Here is a 16,651-nt window from a genome sequence, read left to right as displayed (position 1 = left end):
TGCCCTCTCCCCCCACCAAGGGATTGAGATATCCTGTGTGTGTATGTGTGTGTGTGTGTGTGTGTGTGTGTGTGTGTAAGCCCTATTCATGGTAGCACAAATCTAAAAACAAATTGTGTATCCAAATGAACCAACCGCAGTTTGTGAATGGAATGGAATGTTATGGTGAAATTGCAGAAAGCTATATTTGAAGTATAATATCTGAATTCTGATTTACTACCTCACTCCCAGCTCTGGAGAAGGCATTCATTTTTGCATGCCTTTGTTTCTTCAGCTGTAAAATGAGAGTGTTAGACAATCAGGTCTACAGTTTTAAAATTCTATCGTCCTATTAACTATGTGATTAAAGTAATTCACACTAAAGTATGAATGACAGGGCAGGTTAAATTCTCTATAGAAGGTCACTTCTCATTTTCCAAGGGAAAAATATTCATTTAGCTGAATTTTTAATTCATGGAGGAGTCTTTGAGTGAGGGCACCTAATGGTGTGCCTTGCCCACTCTCCCAGCCCCAATCCTCACCTCATACTGGCAGAACAGCTATACAGCCACTCCCCCGCTCAACCTCGTTAATAGTTCTGTGCCCCCACAGATTAGTAAGGGCTGAATCAGAGTGAATCACAAAGATAGAAAAATTTTATAAGACCTAGAAGACCTCAGGGGGAGGGGAATCATGTTTCTCAGACCTTTGATTCTAATAATAAAAAAAAACCTCCCATTTATAGGGAACCTTTTTGCTTTCCTCGGTTTTTTCTTCTTCTGGTGGCATCACAAAATGACAATATCCCAGAATCATCATCCCAGCCATGTTCCGTAAGCCCCATCAGATTTGGGAAAGGTGCCTAAACACCTCAGATATTATGATTGCATTCCTAGAAACAAATTTAATGGATTCCCACCCCAAAATGGAGGGGGGAAAAAACCAGAAACTTTCTAACAAAAACTTCAGTTAAGATGACAAAACATGTTGTGTTTTTTCCTATTATTATTCCCAAGTAGCTTTCAACAATACATCATTTTCTGTAAAAATGCAAACTCTGCTGTGGAAGACAATTTTGTTTTTGTTGTTGGCTTTAGACCAAGAGCAATTGAGGGTGAGATGGGAAGGGGCAGAGCATGGAGAATTCTTCCAGATAGTTTTCAAAGTGACAAAATGAAGTATAAAGAAGCTAAAAAGCACGATACTTTCTCAGTGAAATACACCAATGATCTAAAATCATTGCAATAAGTCATGGTGACAAAAGGAAGGGCACTTTCCTAAGGTAATTGGAAATGTAATTGCTTACTAGTTTGTATCTCTCAGCTTTTACATTCATGCTATGACCACCTAAAGCAAGAAGTCATTCAACCAGACTTGTGTTCAATGATGCGGAAGACATTTCACACGACGGCATTCATTTAATGCTTGTTCATTCACTGGTTGATCAATCAATGAAGTGGCCAAACACCACTTCAGAAGACTGATGGCTAAGTCTGTTCCTCAAGTCTCAAGAGAAAAATGGCGGACTAGAAGAGGAAAACGAGTAATTATTTTCACACTTTTTCATGGAGTTGGTTTATTTTCCCTGACTATGAGTGATAGTAGGAAAGCCTCTATTGGGGATATGGGGGGGGGGGGTCAGGAAAGAAAGGTGCCTCAATAAAGCCTTTTTTAAAAAAAAGTTTACATTTTGCACCTTCATGGGTAAGAAATAATAATAAAATTTTAAAATGAGAGAAGGGAAAGGGAAAGGAAGTTATTACACACTCCATGAAATATTTGAACTCAATAATTTAAAAACCTCCTATAAAATTAAGTGCTTGGGGGGGGTGGCTAGGTGGTGCAGTGGATAGAGCACCGGCCCTGGAGTCAAGAGGACCTGGGTTCAAATTTGACCTCAGACACTTAATAATTATCTAACTATGTGGCCTTGGGCAAGCCACTTAACCCCATTGCCTTGCAAAAAAACCAAACTACTTAGATTTCTCTCAATACATATCTTCTACAGGTAAATAAAATGATTAATACAACTACTATGCAAAATTAAATAGAATTTAAATTATACTTCTGCATCTTGATATTTCTAAGCATCTGTGATCTCAATTGAGGAACCACTTCCAAAAACGGTTGATCTGAAATGCACATCTGAATCTTCTGATCACCCTTTTCCAAGTTGTTCCATAAATTCTTGGAGGTGAGAGGGAAAACATTGGGCTCAACATGAGGAAAACTTCTTTGTGAGTCCGAGCTGCCCAAAATGAAATTGATTTTCTGGGAAGGAGGAAAAGGTGACAGAAAACAATGAGGTAATATAGAGAACTCATCGAAGACTTTGAGCAGTGGCTAAATTTCTATTTGTCCCTTGTCGAGAAGTCATAGGTTGAATTCATGACACTGGACTCGATCATCGATTGGTTCTTGCCAACTATCCCATTCCATTGATTCAGACCCATGAAAAGCCTTGAGTCTAATAATATAAAAAAAGTGTCACTTATATAGAACTTTCAATAAAAAAGCACTTTCTAATGCTTTATATTCAGTTCAGATGTCAAAGTTCTGTAATTCCAGTAATCATAATTTTACTTGTAAATGTCATAAAATTACCCAAAGCATACTGTTACCTCTTCCAGCCTTTTAAATCAGTCCAAATCTTTATAAATTGGATTTTTCCAAGAAAGGTAGAGTGGTCTTTTCTAACTGTGAATTAGTTGTAATGCCTAGCTCTTTGTCTGACAAGATTAAGGGCACAGAATTTCTTTAACATAATATTTACAAGAAAACAGGGTCTGATAAATATTCATAGGTGCATTCAATTGTTATATTCCAGGATTCTGACCAGTATCAGCAAAGCCATAGTAGGTAGGCAGAAAGGGGTAGCCATATGGAATTTTTACACCTCTATTCAGGCTGTAAGAAGGCAGGCAAATTTGCATTTCTTAGCTGAAAGAGAACTCTTTCAAACAGATTTATTTAAAAAAAAAAGACAGGAATAATGAGCTACCTTGCTCCAACTCTTCTGTCACTACTGTAATCTATAATTATCATTACATTTGTAAGGCACAATCCAAAATTCCTATGAAATATGCTAATGCAATGATCACGGCTACAACTAATTTTTCCAAAGCCCTTAAGGCCAATAAACTCAACCATCCTTCCATGTCACAATTTTTTAAATTGTTGCTATGACTCACAAAGCTTGCTTCTGCCCATTTCTTTCAATGGAAAGGTTTCCATCTTGCTAGAAGCTCAAAAGATCTAAGAATTGTAAGTGTTACTTTTTAAAAATGAATTTTATCCCATCAAGTCCCTAAAATCTAATCCAATTCAACAATGTTTATTAAGGACCATAGTGGGTTAGGAATGATGGTGCAGGCCTATAATGCAATTATGCATACTGCCCAGTAATGTAGTTGCCTCAGAAAGAATAAATCAGCCCAAATTGGAAAATGAGCACCAAAAAGTCTCAGGGGCAACCCGAATGGGACTAGGTCAGAGAATAAGTTCATGAGCTCCCGTCTCAAAAAACAAAACCAAAAAACCACCCCGAACTCAATGAAAGGAGTTCCAATGACAAACAGATAAGAGCATCAGAGAATCAATTCTCTTAGTGAATCTAGCTCTTAATATTTTTCTTTGTGATTGTGTGTCATAGTACGTGTATTATAATAGCAAAGAAAAATCATATGTGTGTGTGTGTGTGTGTGTGTGCATTTCCATATGGGAATTGTGGCTTATGTATATATGTAATATGGAGATATGTATAAAGAGAAAAGTTGGCTCCTTAATGGGCAGAGAGTGCTAGGTACTTTCTTCCTGTCTCTCCCTCTCTCTGATGAACTGACATCCTGAAAGGAAGCAATTTTGTACCTATCTCTTTGACTTGGTTTATAACAAGTCTCAAAATAAAAGCTACAAAATCTCAGAGAAGAAATAACAAGTTATTCTACCCCACCCCCTTGTTTTCAATTGACAAGCAAAACTGGTGAAGATGAGCATTCAGGTTTAGACTGAACCCTGGAGGTAATCTAATTCAAAACCCTTCATTTTACAGATGGGGAAAGAAACCCAGGGAAGTTAAGGGGCTTGCCCAAAGTCACACAGGTATTAAGGAAGAGAGATAGGATGACTCAGGACTCTTTATTTCAGCAACGTTCCTTTTCCTCTCCTTGACTTAAAAAATAAATGCAGAACTCTCAAAAGAAAGTCATGACTTTTAATAACTGATCTGCGGAATCCCCTGCTAGATAGACATATAGGGTTACATTGTAATCTAGAACACGTGCAGATCTGCTTCAGCATGCACCCTATTTTGTGGGGGGGGTTTCTTCCCCATGTGCTGGTTTTCACTTAAAAAAAAAGGGGGTTGCTCATTTTGCTTGACTTGATAGGTTAAGGCATACCGATTTCCAACACTAGCTGAAATCTGTACCCATTTCTACGGCACCCACGTTGCTATTAACAACCAGACTGACATTTACTGATTTGCTCTACAAAAATACCTAATACCTCTTTTTAGAACTTTTATTTCCATCTTCAAATTTACAGAAAGGAAGAACAAAGCTTTGCTGACCTTCAGAAATCTGGACTTTATGCCATATAGAATGTTGCTTCACTTTTTTAGTAGAATTCTCATTTCTGTTCCTTGAACATAAGAAGTCTTTTTACTTTTTCAGTTCTAGGAAAGGACACAAAGATTTTTGTTAAGGATGCTATTCCACTGGTAAAAGTGTGCCTTCCTCTAATTCCACTGGCAAAAGTGTGCCTAATCCCCAGAAAAACAGCAAAAATCACAGTCCCAAATCCTATGAGTCTTGCCTCAAGTCTTAGCAGTCGTTAGCTTTTTCTGGCTCACAAGATCAATCACTTATTCTGACCTTACAAACTTTATTTCATGCCTGTCAACCATGAAAATATCAACTGTTATTGATTCAGACAATGCATACTTGATGTAAATCAATGTATTCCTCATGAAATCTAACCATTCTATGGATACATTTTGAATTTTTTCCTTTTTATTCATGGTAACTTGTTTTAAAACATATTATTAGAATTCAAGCATTATTATGTATACAATTAATCATATCTCAAATGTTTCAAAGTCCACTAGCATAAAATAATGTCCGATTTCTATAACACTTCATAATTTACTAAGTTCTTTCACAAATACTTTCCTTTGTATCTAAAGATAATACCCTGAAGTAATAAGGTCTTCACTTTGCTGATGGAAAAAATTAACTCTAAGCCCTAAATTGAGGATCCAATAAGTAGCAAAGTCTGCTTTAAAATCTCTGGGATCCTATCTCTTAAAATCTACTGCCCATTTCCCACAATAGGTCTCTGCTTCATATGTCATCCCAAAGCTACTCCAAAATCCTGGAAGAATCAGCAACAAAAATGAAAATATCTGGAAAGTAAAGACTTTGACTTTTGCCTTTTTATACCCTGAATTTAGTTAGTACTTTAACTGACACAGTACAGTAGGCACTTTAGGAAAGCAGGCATTATAAATGAATAATATTTGAAATGGAAAGGCCATCAATTTTATGTTAAAAAGCCATTTTCCCTCATGAAGGCATTGGTCTTTAAATCTTTTGATCTGTTATAATTTGATTCATATTTTAATAGGTAGAATTTTTAATCACTCATTCCTCATTTTCAATGTATTTTTGTTGACTGCAAGCCCCATGACCATTTTATAAGCTGAATGTTACTTTTCTCCAAGCTAAATGACATCAACTAGTTACCAAGTATTTGGGTTGAGCTTGTATCAATGCTCCATGGACCTTGTTCCTGTTTCCCCTCAAAGAATTTAACAATCTAAGTGATTTGTGCCATATTAATGGTTTTCCCCAAACCATTCTTCACAAATCACAACCAATTTCCTCTTGCAAAAGCAGATCATAATTTGGGTGAAATGAAAATAGTTTCCCTCTAGTGCCAAAACCCCCCCACAAAACTATGGAGGAGAGTCAAGCCCAAGAGAGTTACACCGAGCAATGTATAATAGCAATTAATAAATAAGGTTCAAATATGATTGACCATTCGTCATCCTGTCAACCTTATTATTAGACTTTAATCTCCTTTGATGGAGAAGACCACAAAAATTGTTCAGAGTTCTCTCCATCAGCAATTACAAATTTGTACTTAAAAGTAAACCACTAGCTTAAGGAACCAAGTATATGGGTCTACCTTTTACCCTAGCAGCCTGGATTCCCAAATGGAAAGGACTACAGAAGCCATTCATTGTGTGACCAATGTCCTATTTTAATGAGAGAAATGATTATTTCTCTCATATTAATAATTACTGAATTAGGACCAGGGTTTTGTCCAGAAGCCTCTAAATTGTTTATTCTCTGAAGGACACTGCTCTTAAGGACACTGCTCTTAACTATTTTGTTCAGACCCCAATCAGGTGGGGTGTTCTACTTAGGTCTGGGTGGAAATAAACTCATTGATTTAAATTGGCCAAGCCTGGGGGGTGATTTGGAAGGAAATGACTCAATTAATGTCATATTCCCCCAGCCTCTCTTTAGAATAGGTTCAACTCTCATATAATATTCATTCTCTCATTACTTGTTAACCAATTAGAGTTATTGCTACCCTCAGAAACACCCAACCTTTCAAGAGCAGTGCGTTCCATAAGAGGTGTAAGGCATTCAAGAGAGTCAATGACCCCTTACACTAATATGCTAGCATTATTAATAAAATAGTTACCCTGAAACCATGTTTTCAAACTTTTTATATGTCATAGAAGAGATGAAGAAATTTCAGTTAGGGTCCCAGATTTAGAATTGGATCAGAACCTCTTTGGACCTCTAGTTTAGACCAAACACTTTATTTTATAATCAAAGCTCAAAGTGACCAAGTCAAGATTGAAATTAGGATCCTCACTTGGATGACGCTCCATGTTCTACTCAGAGTTGTCTCTCAGTTCAGCAGATGGGAAATGGAAAGTCAAATATTTTGTTTTCATGAAAAGAAATGATGAAAACATACGAGTGGAAGAAATAACACAAAACTTTCTCCATATACATCTATCATTCTTTCAGATGTCATTTACATGCACTTCACACCTATTTAAACATTATACCCCAGGAAGGAATGTCGATGGCAGAAATGAATGGAAGATACTACCGGTCACACCAGGTGTGATAGGTGGAGGTTTCAGAAAAAAAAAAAAACTGTGGGCCACATCTGGAAAAATTTTCTAACAGTTCGGAACTGTCCCCAAAAAGAAAGGGCTGCCTCACAGTAGGGGCTCACCTCTGCCTCCTCCCTTTAGATCTTTAAATAGGGGTTGAATGAGCATTTTTTTTAAGTTCTAGAAAGAATTCCATTTGAGTATCGAGTTGAATTGGTCTCTCCTGAAGAGAAAGCAACCTTTACCCAAAATCCAAGGAGGGGATTACAGGTAAAAAGAAGTCTAAAAACAAGACTATCTGATCAATCTCTTTGAATCTAAGCAGAAAGTACCAGTGTGCTCCCTCAAGAACCTGCCTTTCACTCCATTTGTGCTGGGCTGCTAGAAATGAGCCTCTAGCTTCTTTAATTAGCTCCATAGGTATTATTAATTTAGAAGCATTGAAACATTTTGACCTTCCCTTAGTGCTAAGCCTCAGAACAAAAAAGGCTGCATAGCATTGCCTCGGGCATTCCCAATATGTATCTTTTTTGGAAAAAAAGACAGTAAAGCACCTGACTGAAATGAAGTGGTTCCTGGAAAGTTGGCGAAGGATGCTATGCTATAGCCGTTCTTGGGAAGTGCACATCTGGATACTAGATCCTGACTAAATAGTAAACCACCAATAAAAATTTCCACCAAATGCCTTTTCTATTAACTTTTTGTTCTAAAAATAAAAAGAAAATAATAGATCAGTCCTAATAATATAGCTTATATATAGTTATCCCTTTTCAAAATCCTTTTGCATCTCTTGCATCATCTGATCCTGGAAAGAAAAAAGTCCCTGGGAAACAGCTAGTACAGATTCTGAAAGTTCTTTAGTTTAGTGAATGACAGGGCTGGGGCTTGAACCATGATATTTTCATTTCAATTCTAGAGAACCTCATGGTAATCTCTTTTAAAAATTCACATTTGATCATGTATATATAAATATATATGTATATATTTAGGTATTCTCTTTTAAAAAAAGAAAATTGCTAATTTTTCAAATTTAATCTAATTTCAACCATAAAAATAAACATCATGTCAATTTCTCTTCTCTTCATAACTATCAAATTGATGATGTGGATATACTGATAGAAGAGCTAAATAAATATATTGATCAAGCTCACTCTTTACATAGCCTTCTTAATAATTGCACACAATCTCTTCAGACAAATCACAAAAATTGCAGAACTTTAATGTTGGAAGGCCATCTCATCCAACCCATATCTAAATTGACATCAACCCTAAAAGGCACTATGTTCTAAATGTTACCTGGTAAAACTGGCACTTAGACATTCAAACAGATAAAAATCAATGATAGTAATCTGACTAGTGAAGAATAGTCAAAAGCTTCCCATTTCTTACCAGGTTTCAGAACAACTTGTTCCAGGTTCACATGGGGCCAAGTCCTCGGTTATGCTTTTTTCAAATGAAAAATTTGGCAATCCTAATGGTAGAGATCTCTAAAATGCTATTTCTCAGATCTTTCCCTCTTTCCCCTCTTTCCTCCCCATCAGTTACAAAATGAAGTCCTTATTCCAGTGGTTAACATAGAAGAACAGTAAGGATGATTTTTGAATGGCAGGGCAACTACTGCATGGGGTCTCTTCTTCCTATCCAATCTACTTATGAGCTCTCTTCATGGCTAGGAGTTCAGTGGTTTGCTATCAGAAAAGCTTAAAAATATTCTGAGCCTATTTCAGGATGCTCATAGCTACAATGTCCATCACTAATTAAAAGCTACAAACCACTTGAAAATATGACCTTTTAAAAAGCTTCAAAGTCTAATTTCCTGAAACAGAAATTACGTAAATACTGACATTAGACAACATATTTCATACAAATTAGGGAAATCTCCTTAGGCACAGACAATCCATAATTTCAAACTGGTGTTATGAAGATTTGTCTCAGGGGCAGCTAGGTGGCAAAGTAGATAAGAGCACTGGCCCTGGAGTCAGGGGGACCGGAGTTCAAATCCAGCCTCGGACATTTAATAATTACCTAGCTGTGTGACCTTGAGCAAGTCACTTAACCCCATAGCCTTGCAAAAGCTAAGAAAAAAAAAGATTTGTCTCTTAAAAGTTGGAGGATGTTACCAGGAAAAATAAAAAACAGAAAAAGAATATTCTTTGAAATGAACTATTTCCATGACAGACACCAGCCTGGGATCAAAAGATAGAGTCATTAGGAAAGAGCTGAGGCTGAGTTTAAGGCTCAGTCCTAACTAAAGGGTCCTTTTGAGGCTAATTTCTATTTTGACAGGTGGCAAGTAGCCTGCTGCTCACCTCTTATCTATCTGGTCCATTTTCTTTTCTACTACAAATCACTAAGTCTTTTTCACCAAGTCTCCCTCATTTCTTCACAAAATCGACACCTGAAAGCTGACAAGGGCTTCCTATTACATAATGGTTTCAAACTCCTTTTCCTTTCTAAACTCCCTAAAATAAAGACTTCAATGTCTCCCAATTTTGTTGAAAAGCAAGAGCTACGCACCAACCATTTTCTCTGTTTCAAACATACCCCACACAAAATCACTTTTACCGAACACCCAAAAAGCATTTATTTTCCATTACTCAGTAAGAGCATATTAAAATTTTCTTTCCTGCTGTTCTAATCTAAAAGGAATTTAGTCATGCAAGTGACTAAATTCTGTGGGAAGCTAGGAACTGCTGCAAGCAACCTATTCCATTTGCAATTTCATTTTTCAAATATCCCTCATCAGTATTATATACATTTTTGGTTTGGGGCCAGACCTATAATTTCAGCTGGGTGGGAGCTCCTGGTAGATAAACTGTCTTCCTTGAGGCAGATCTGTAGCTCTTAGAACTCAATTTGAGTTACCTAGAGGCAGTGAAAGGCTAAGGGGCTTGCTTAACTATGGCCATACAGTTAGACTGTGACTGTGGTATAACTTGAAGCCAGGCCTTGCAGAGCCACCACAATCTCTATCCACCACAAGGTTGTTACCTTTCAAAATCACCCCATTTATTATGATTGCTATTATTATTATTATTATTTTTTGCAAGGCAATGGGATTAAGGGACCTACCCACAGCTAGGCAATTATTAAAGAGTCTGAGGTCGGATTTGAACTCAGATCCTCCTGACTCTAGGATCAGTGCTCCATCCCCTGTGCTCACCTAGCTACCCCACACCTGAGTAATTATTAAGTGTCTGAGACCACATTTGAACGCAGGTCCTCCTGACTCCAGGACCAGTGCTCGATCCACCATGCCATTTAGCTGCTCCCCATTTATTATTTTAAAAATATTTTCATACATTCTTAAAGGGAACTATTTTCATTATGGTTTGGAATAGTCACTCCTCCAACTCCTAATTCCATGAACTAGTTAGGCACTTGGCAAAGGGTTTATGTCAGTACTTTCCCAAAGTAATGGCATAAGTCATGTCATCTGCTACCTTGTACACACACCCACACTTGGCATCTTTTTTTTAATACTATGACAGTTGGTAAGACCAGTTCTTTAAAAACTTCTAAGGACAGAGCTGGCTTTCAGAAGAGTCAATCTTTTTTCGGCTTTCTTTAACTTGGATTATGAAGAGATTTAAATACAATTGGAAGCCATGGAAAAATGCTTAAGTACAGGGATCATCCTCAATATGGACCTCATTAAGTAGCTTATTCTTTTCCTTAATTTAAGCATTTATAAGGGCATATTGAAAATAAATAGAAAGTTCTTCTACTGACTCCATTTTAGACATCAAAGCTATTTTTTAATCTAGAGGAAACATTCATAGCAAAAGTTCTATATTCCTACCACGTAATATTTACATATTTAATGTATACGAAGGACTATAACTAATAAATGCATGCATGCCAAGACAACTTTAATTAGACCTCTAACTTTCACTAATAAATGCATCCATCTCCGTCTTCCTTCTCTTCCAGGTCAAAGCTACCTCAGTTTTTACATGTATATTTCAGGAGGTAGCTAGGTGACGCAGTAAATAGAGCACCCGATCTGGAATCAGGATGATAGGAGTTCGAGTCTGGCCCAAGACGCTTACTAACTCTATGACCCTGGGCAAGTCACTGAAACCTATTTGCCTCCATTTATTCCTCTGTACAATTCAGGACTGAACAGGCACCAAAGGGAAGGAAAAAAGAGAGAAAACCACCAAGATCAAACTTTCCATTAAAAACTTAGCTCTCCAGTGTTTTAAAAAGGAATAATAGACATTGAGACAGTCCATCAAAGTGCATAGGGGATAGAACTTTGAACTGGGAAGAGCAAGATTCAATTCCTGCTCCCCTCCCCCAAACACCAGCACACGCGTGCACACACACACACACACACACACACACACACAGACATATACAATTTACAGTTGTGTGACCTGGATTTAAATTTGGTGGGCCCCAATCTAGGTCACAGAGAGTGGCAATCTAAATCAGGCAATCCCACAGGAGGGGGGTCCCCCATTACTCCACCCCCTCCATGTTAAAGGCATTTCTCTGTGGTACTGGAAAAGGAATCAGAGACAAGTTCAAGTAGAACCTTTGACACCACTTGTCCCCCTCCGGTTGGGCCAGTCACCAGGATCTAGGGTGTCCTCTGCACTGAGGGGGTGGGATCAGATGGTCTCAGGTCAGAACTGCACATATTAGCTCTGTGATTTTCCAAGACCTTTCCAGTTTAAGCAGTCACATTTGTTCCACCAATTCTTCAGAGACAGTCAAAGTTTGTGTACCATTTTCTTGAGTCTACACAAAGTCTGTTAGCCCAAATCTAACCCTCCAGAGAGGTAAGGTCCTGTCTTTACTTCATGGCCTAAGTATCAGCTCAGTATAACTGAACACTTGGAGACTGTTTTAAAATGGGATTTGGATTTCATCCTTTACCTCCTACCCCAATCCCTACAACTTTTTTTCAAGAAACCAACATTTTGGGGTGGCTAGGTGGCACAGTGCCTAGAGCACTGGCCCTGGAGTCAGGAGGACCTGAGTTCAAATCCAGTCTCAGACACTTAATAATGACCTAGCTGTGTGGCCTTGGGCAAGCCACTTAACCCCACTGCCTAGCAAAAAAACCCCCCAAAAACTAAAAACTTAAAAAAAGAGAAAATAACATTTCACATGACATTTCTAGAAATGGAAGAAACCTATCCCCAAGCTTAGATGATTTTATCTTCTTTTGTGACAAACTGGTTGGCAAGAGGACCAAGGCAGTGAGTGTCCCTCACTAGAATCAGATACTGAACTCAGGACTTTCTCATCTCAGTTTTCTTTCCAGTCTGGAAGGCAACATTCCAATTCAATTTATGAACTATGAACCCCACCCAGTTCTCCACCAAAGTACTTCCATCTCTCCCCAGGCTGAGATGAAACACTTTCGATTAGGTCCCCACGGTTCCCTTATCAGCCTGGACAGCTTATGAATTCACATAACGCAAAAAATCAAAGCAAACAATAACACAAACTGGACTTTTGGGTTCGCGGTTTTTTTTAAAAAACGGTATTTGTATTAAAAGTCTTTTAAATGAATAGACAATGGTCGAAAGGCATGTTGGAAATTAAAATGACATTGGTTAGAATCTGCTCGGTACATCACAACATTACACTTTTGCTCTTGGCTGGAGGAATATCTTTACAACCGAAGAAAAAAGGGGGGGGAGGGAAAAGGGCCCTAGATACCTGAAAATTTAAATTAGATGATGCCAGAATACTTTCAAGACACGGAAATTGCATGGAAAAGGCTCCAAAAGAAAGCAAACCGAATGCCCCGAACAGCGACAGGCTCGTTCCAGGGGGCTCACGGAAAGGAAAGCGCGAAGCGGGATTTGGGGGAGTCCTGGCAGACCATGGGGTTTTGTGGAACTTTCACAGGTTGGCACGCTGGAACAGCTGAGTTTTGAAGGCACTCTAGAAACAGGGTCGCTGTTGTCCCTGAATCACATTTGGAGGAAGTCTTTGTACTGTACTTTAAAGATCTGGTCATCAAAATCAGTTAGTGCCAACCCAAAGGAGACCCTAACCCTAGCCGACAGCCAATGAACAAAGCGCCCACCGACACAACGAAACGAAACACGAACAATGTGCAGGTTTGGAATTTTTCACAGCTGCTAAAAACAAGGACACGCACTAGCGCTCTCCCCCAGACGCCCGTTCCATACAGCAGGTAAACAAAATAGAGACTTTTTTTCCCCAAATATCAGCAGACACTTCCTGGCACTCCACGCTGCCCTGGCAGCCGTGGAAGCAGGCCCAGTTCCGTTGTGCAACACTTCAGATGGGATAGAATGTAACGAGAGCCCAACTTTGCATAGACATCCGCAGTCCGGCCCGGGGGGCGCCTTCCAGGACCCGCTCTCCTCCCCTGGCCCCCTTCCTGGCCCGGCCGGCGGCAGCTTCTCCGTCTGGGGGGGGCCCCGCGGCAGCTTCTCTCTCCGTCTGGGGGGGGGGGCCCGCGGCTCCGTCGGGGGGCGGGGCGGGAGGGAGGAAGGGTCATGCTCGGAGAGGGCCGGCCGCGAGGGCCGAGGGGCCCCGCCGGCAGCGCGGCCCCCGGCGGCCCGGGCCGGGGCCCCTCAGAGGATGGCGCAGGCGGCGCAGCAGCGGTCGTCCCCGTTGGGCTGCGCGGCGTAGTTCATCTGGCGCACGATCTCGGCGAAGAGCTCGTCCACCGAGGCTTTGTTCTTGGCCGAGGTCTCGAGGAAGGGGCAGCTCCAGTCCTCGGCCAGGGCCTTGCCCTCGCCGAAGGAGACCTCGCGCTCGGCCTCCAGGTCCACCTTGTTGCCCACCAGGATCATGGGCACGCGCTCGTAGCGCTTGACGCGGATGATCTGGTCGCGCATGGGCTTGATGTCCTGGAAGCTCTGCTGGTTGACCAGGCTGTAGACGAGGATGAAGCCCTGGCCGTTCTTGATGTACAGGTCCCGCATGGAGGCGAACTGCTCGGTGCCCGCCGTGTCCAGGATCTCCAGCACGGAGGGCGACGAGTCCACCTCGATCTCCTTGCGGTAGAAGTCCTCGATGGTGGGGTCGTACTTCTCGATGAAGGAGCCCGTGACGAACTGCACGGTCAGGGCCGACTTGCCCACGCCGCCCGAGCCCAGCACCACCACCTTGTACTCGCGCATGGCTCCGCGCCGCCGCCGCCGCTGCCCGGCCCGGGGGGCTGCCCTGGCCGGCGGCCGCCGCTAGCCGCCGCCCGCGCCGCGGCTCCCCCTCTCCGGCGCTGCTGGCGGCGGGCACGGGCGCCGGCGGCTGCTGACTGCGCCCCAGCCCCGGGCGCGCGGCGCATGGGGCCCCGCGCTGCCCGCGCCCCCTGTCCGGCCGCCCCAGCTCCCGACGCCGAGCCCCGGAGCTGCCCGGCCTCAGTGAGCATGCCCAGGGAGGGGGCGCCGAGTCCGGGCCGCGCCGGGGGGCGGGGGGCGGGGGGCGGAGTCCGCTCCTCCGGGTTTTCCGAGCGGGCCGGGGCCGGGGCGGGGCCGGGGCGGGGCCGCGGGAGCGGCGGGCGGGGCCCGCGAAGCCGGAGGGGCGGCCGCGCCGAGGGCACGGAGCGGGGGGGGGGGGGGGGGGGGGAGGGCGCCCCCCCCCAGCTGGCCCGGCCCCTCCCGGGGAAGGCCACCCTCGGGTGTGCATGGCCTAGGACCACCCTGGCCCCCCCCCACGACGCGGGGACGTGTGCCCACTCCCCCCCCCCGCCCCGGCGCCCCAACTGTCACAAAGACTTGTGGATCGCTCCCCGAGCTGGCGCTCTGGCCGGCCACACGCAGGGAAGGCAGGGTGGGGGCTCGGAGAAGCGGGGCTCCCGTCCCGGCAGGGCCCCTCGCTCCCCGCCCCCCCCGAAGTGGGGGCAGGAGCCCGAGAGCGCGGCGCAACTCTCTGCCTCAGTTTCTTCCACTGCAAAGTGAGGTTGGGCCAGAATAGCCCGCGAGTCATTATTCTGACTTACTGCCTGCCGCTCCCCACGGGAGCAGGGAGGGGTCACCCTAGCGATGCCCTCTTACCCAGGAATCGGGGGTCTTTAAGCCCAAGAAGGCGCCGCTGCTTCCCCCACCCCATGCTGTGCTCGCAAGCCCAAGGAGGCAGCCCGGGCCCCGGAGGTTCTGATTTTGCAATGGGAAGAAGAGTGCTTGGGGAAGGAAAGTGGGGTGGGGGGCGGTGTGCCGCCGCTCAGGCCAGTCCGTTCTTTTTCAAATGTCCATTCCCCACAGGAGCAGAGGTGCCAATCCCCATAGGTGCCAGCTTAGCGATGCCCGTTTAGTCTGAGCAGGCAGCAGTCGCGAAGGATGCTCCCCAGGCCTGTCAGCCCAAGGGTGCCTGCGCCTCCCCACCCCATGCTGTGCTTGCAGCCCCGAGGGTCCAGCCTGGCACCCGGGGTTTTATGCTTTAGCCATGAGAGTGAGGCGGGGGTCGAGGCAGTGGGCATCTCCGGCCGAGGCCGGCACAACGTGCTTTATTAGTCTCATCCCCACTCCCCACAGGAAGACAGAAGTGCCAAGGAACGCTGGGTGCTAGCTTGGCGGTGCCCGCTTGAGTCTGGGCAGGCACGGTGGTGGGAGGTGTCCCCCAGATCTCCAGCCGGGACGCTCCGCTCCGTCTCCGCTGCCCCCCACCCCCCTTAGGAAGCGGGATAGCCTGTGCTTGCAGCCGAAGGAAGGCTCGTGAGCCGGCGGCTCCCGCTGGAAGCGCTCCGGGGGGGGGGGGGGGCGCTGAGGCCCACCCCGGCCCCCGCCGGCCCGGGCCGCCCACCCACTCCCTGGCCCGTGGGGGCCCCGGCTTGCCCTTTCCAGCCCGAGCCCATCGCAGAACTTGGGGCGCTGGGGTCCCGCGGGCTCCCGGACCCTCCCCCCAGACCTCCCTTCCGGGCTGGAAGGAAAACCCGGCCCGGCTCGCCGAGCCCGCGGGTCGGCTCGGGGAGGGAGGCGGGAGGCGGGAGGGGAGCAGCTGCGCATGCTCGGGAGGGGCGGCAGCTGGCGGGCGGGGCCCCGAGGAGGAAGCTGGCCCCAGACACGCCCACCCCGAGGCTCGGGGCCCATTGGTCCGCGGGCGCAGGCTCCTCCCCCGCCGCCCCCCCAGCCGTCGCCTCATTGGCCGCCGCCGAGGTGCCGTCAGGCAGCGGAGCCTCATTGGCTGGAGAGTCTCCCCCGTCGGTGATTGGCCCCCGAGAGAGCCGAGGCGGGGGGCGGGGCCCAGCTGCCGTGCGCGGCACCTCCCGGGCCCCGCCCCGCCCCGCCCCGCCCCCCGCAGCCGGCGAGGGAGGAAGCGGCGGGAGCGGCGCCCGGACCTGCCCGGAGCCCGGCGGCGGCCGCTGCCCCGACATGCCCGGCGTCCTGCGGGGCAGCGGGCGGCCCGGGCGCGGCCTCTGCGCCCCCCGGGCCGGCCGTGCGGCCGCGCGCTGGGCCTGGGCCAGGCGGGCCGAGGGGACTGGCCCGGGCCGCCCGGAGCTGGTGCTGGTGCTGGTGCTGGTGCTGCCGCCGCCCGGGCTGCCAGGCACGCGTGCACACGGGCACGCACACATGTGCACACAGACACATGCATGCA

General features: G+C 45.3%; 1 protein-coding gene across 1 annotated transcript; it reads right to left on the bottom strand.

The window, feature by feature from the left end:
- Positions 1-1,677: 1,677 nt before the first annotated feature.
- RAP2B (RAP2B, member of RAS oncogene family) lies at positions 1,678-14,261 on the bottom strand. Its single transcript, XM_074190781.1, has one exon. The coding sequence runs from the start codon at positions 14,239-14,241 to the stop codon at positions 13,690-13,692; it is 552 nt and encodes a 183-aa protein (XP_074046882.1). The 5' UTR covers positions 14,242-14,261; the 3' UTR covers positions 1,678-13,689.
- Positions 14,262-16,651: the final 2,390 nt, after the last annotated feature.

Source organism: Macrotis lagotis, chromosome 6 (genome assembly GCF_037893015.1).
Source record: "Macrotis lagotis isolate mMagLag1 chromosome 6, bilby.v1.9.chrom.fasta, whole genome shotgun sequence".
Taxonomy (NCBI): domain Eukaryota; kingdom Metazoa; phylum Chordata; class Mammalia; order Peramelemorphia; family Peramelidae; genus Macrotis; species Macrotis lagotis.
This window is presented reverse-complemented; position numbering and strand designations above follow the sequence as displayed.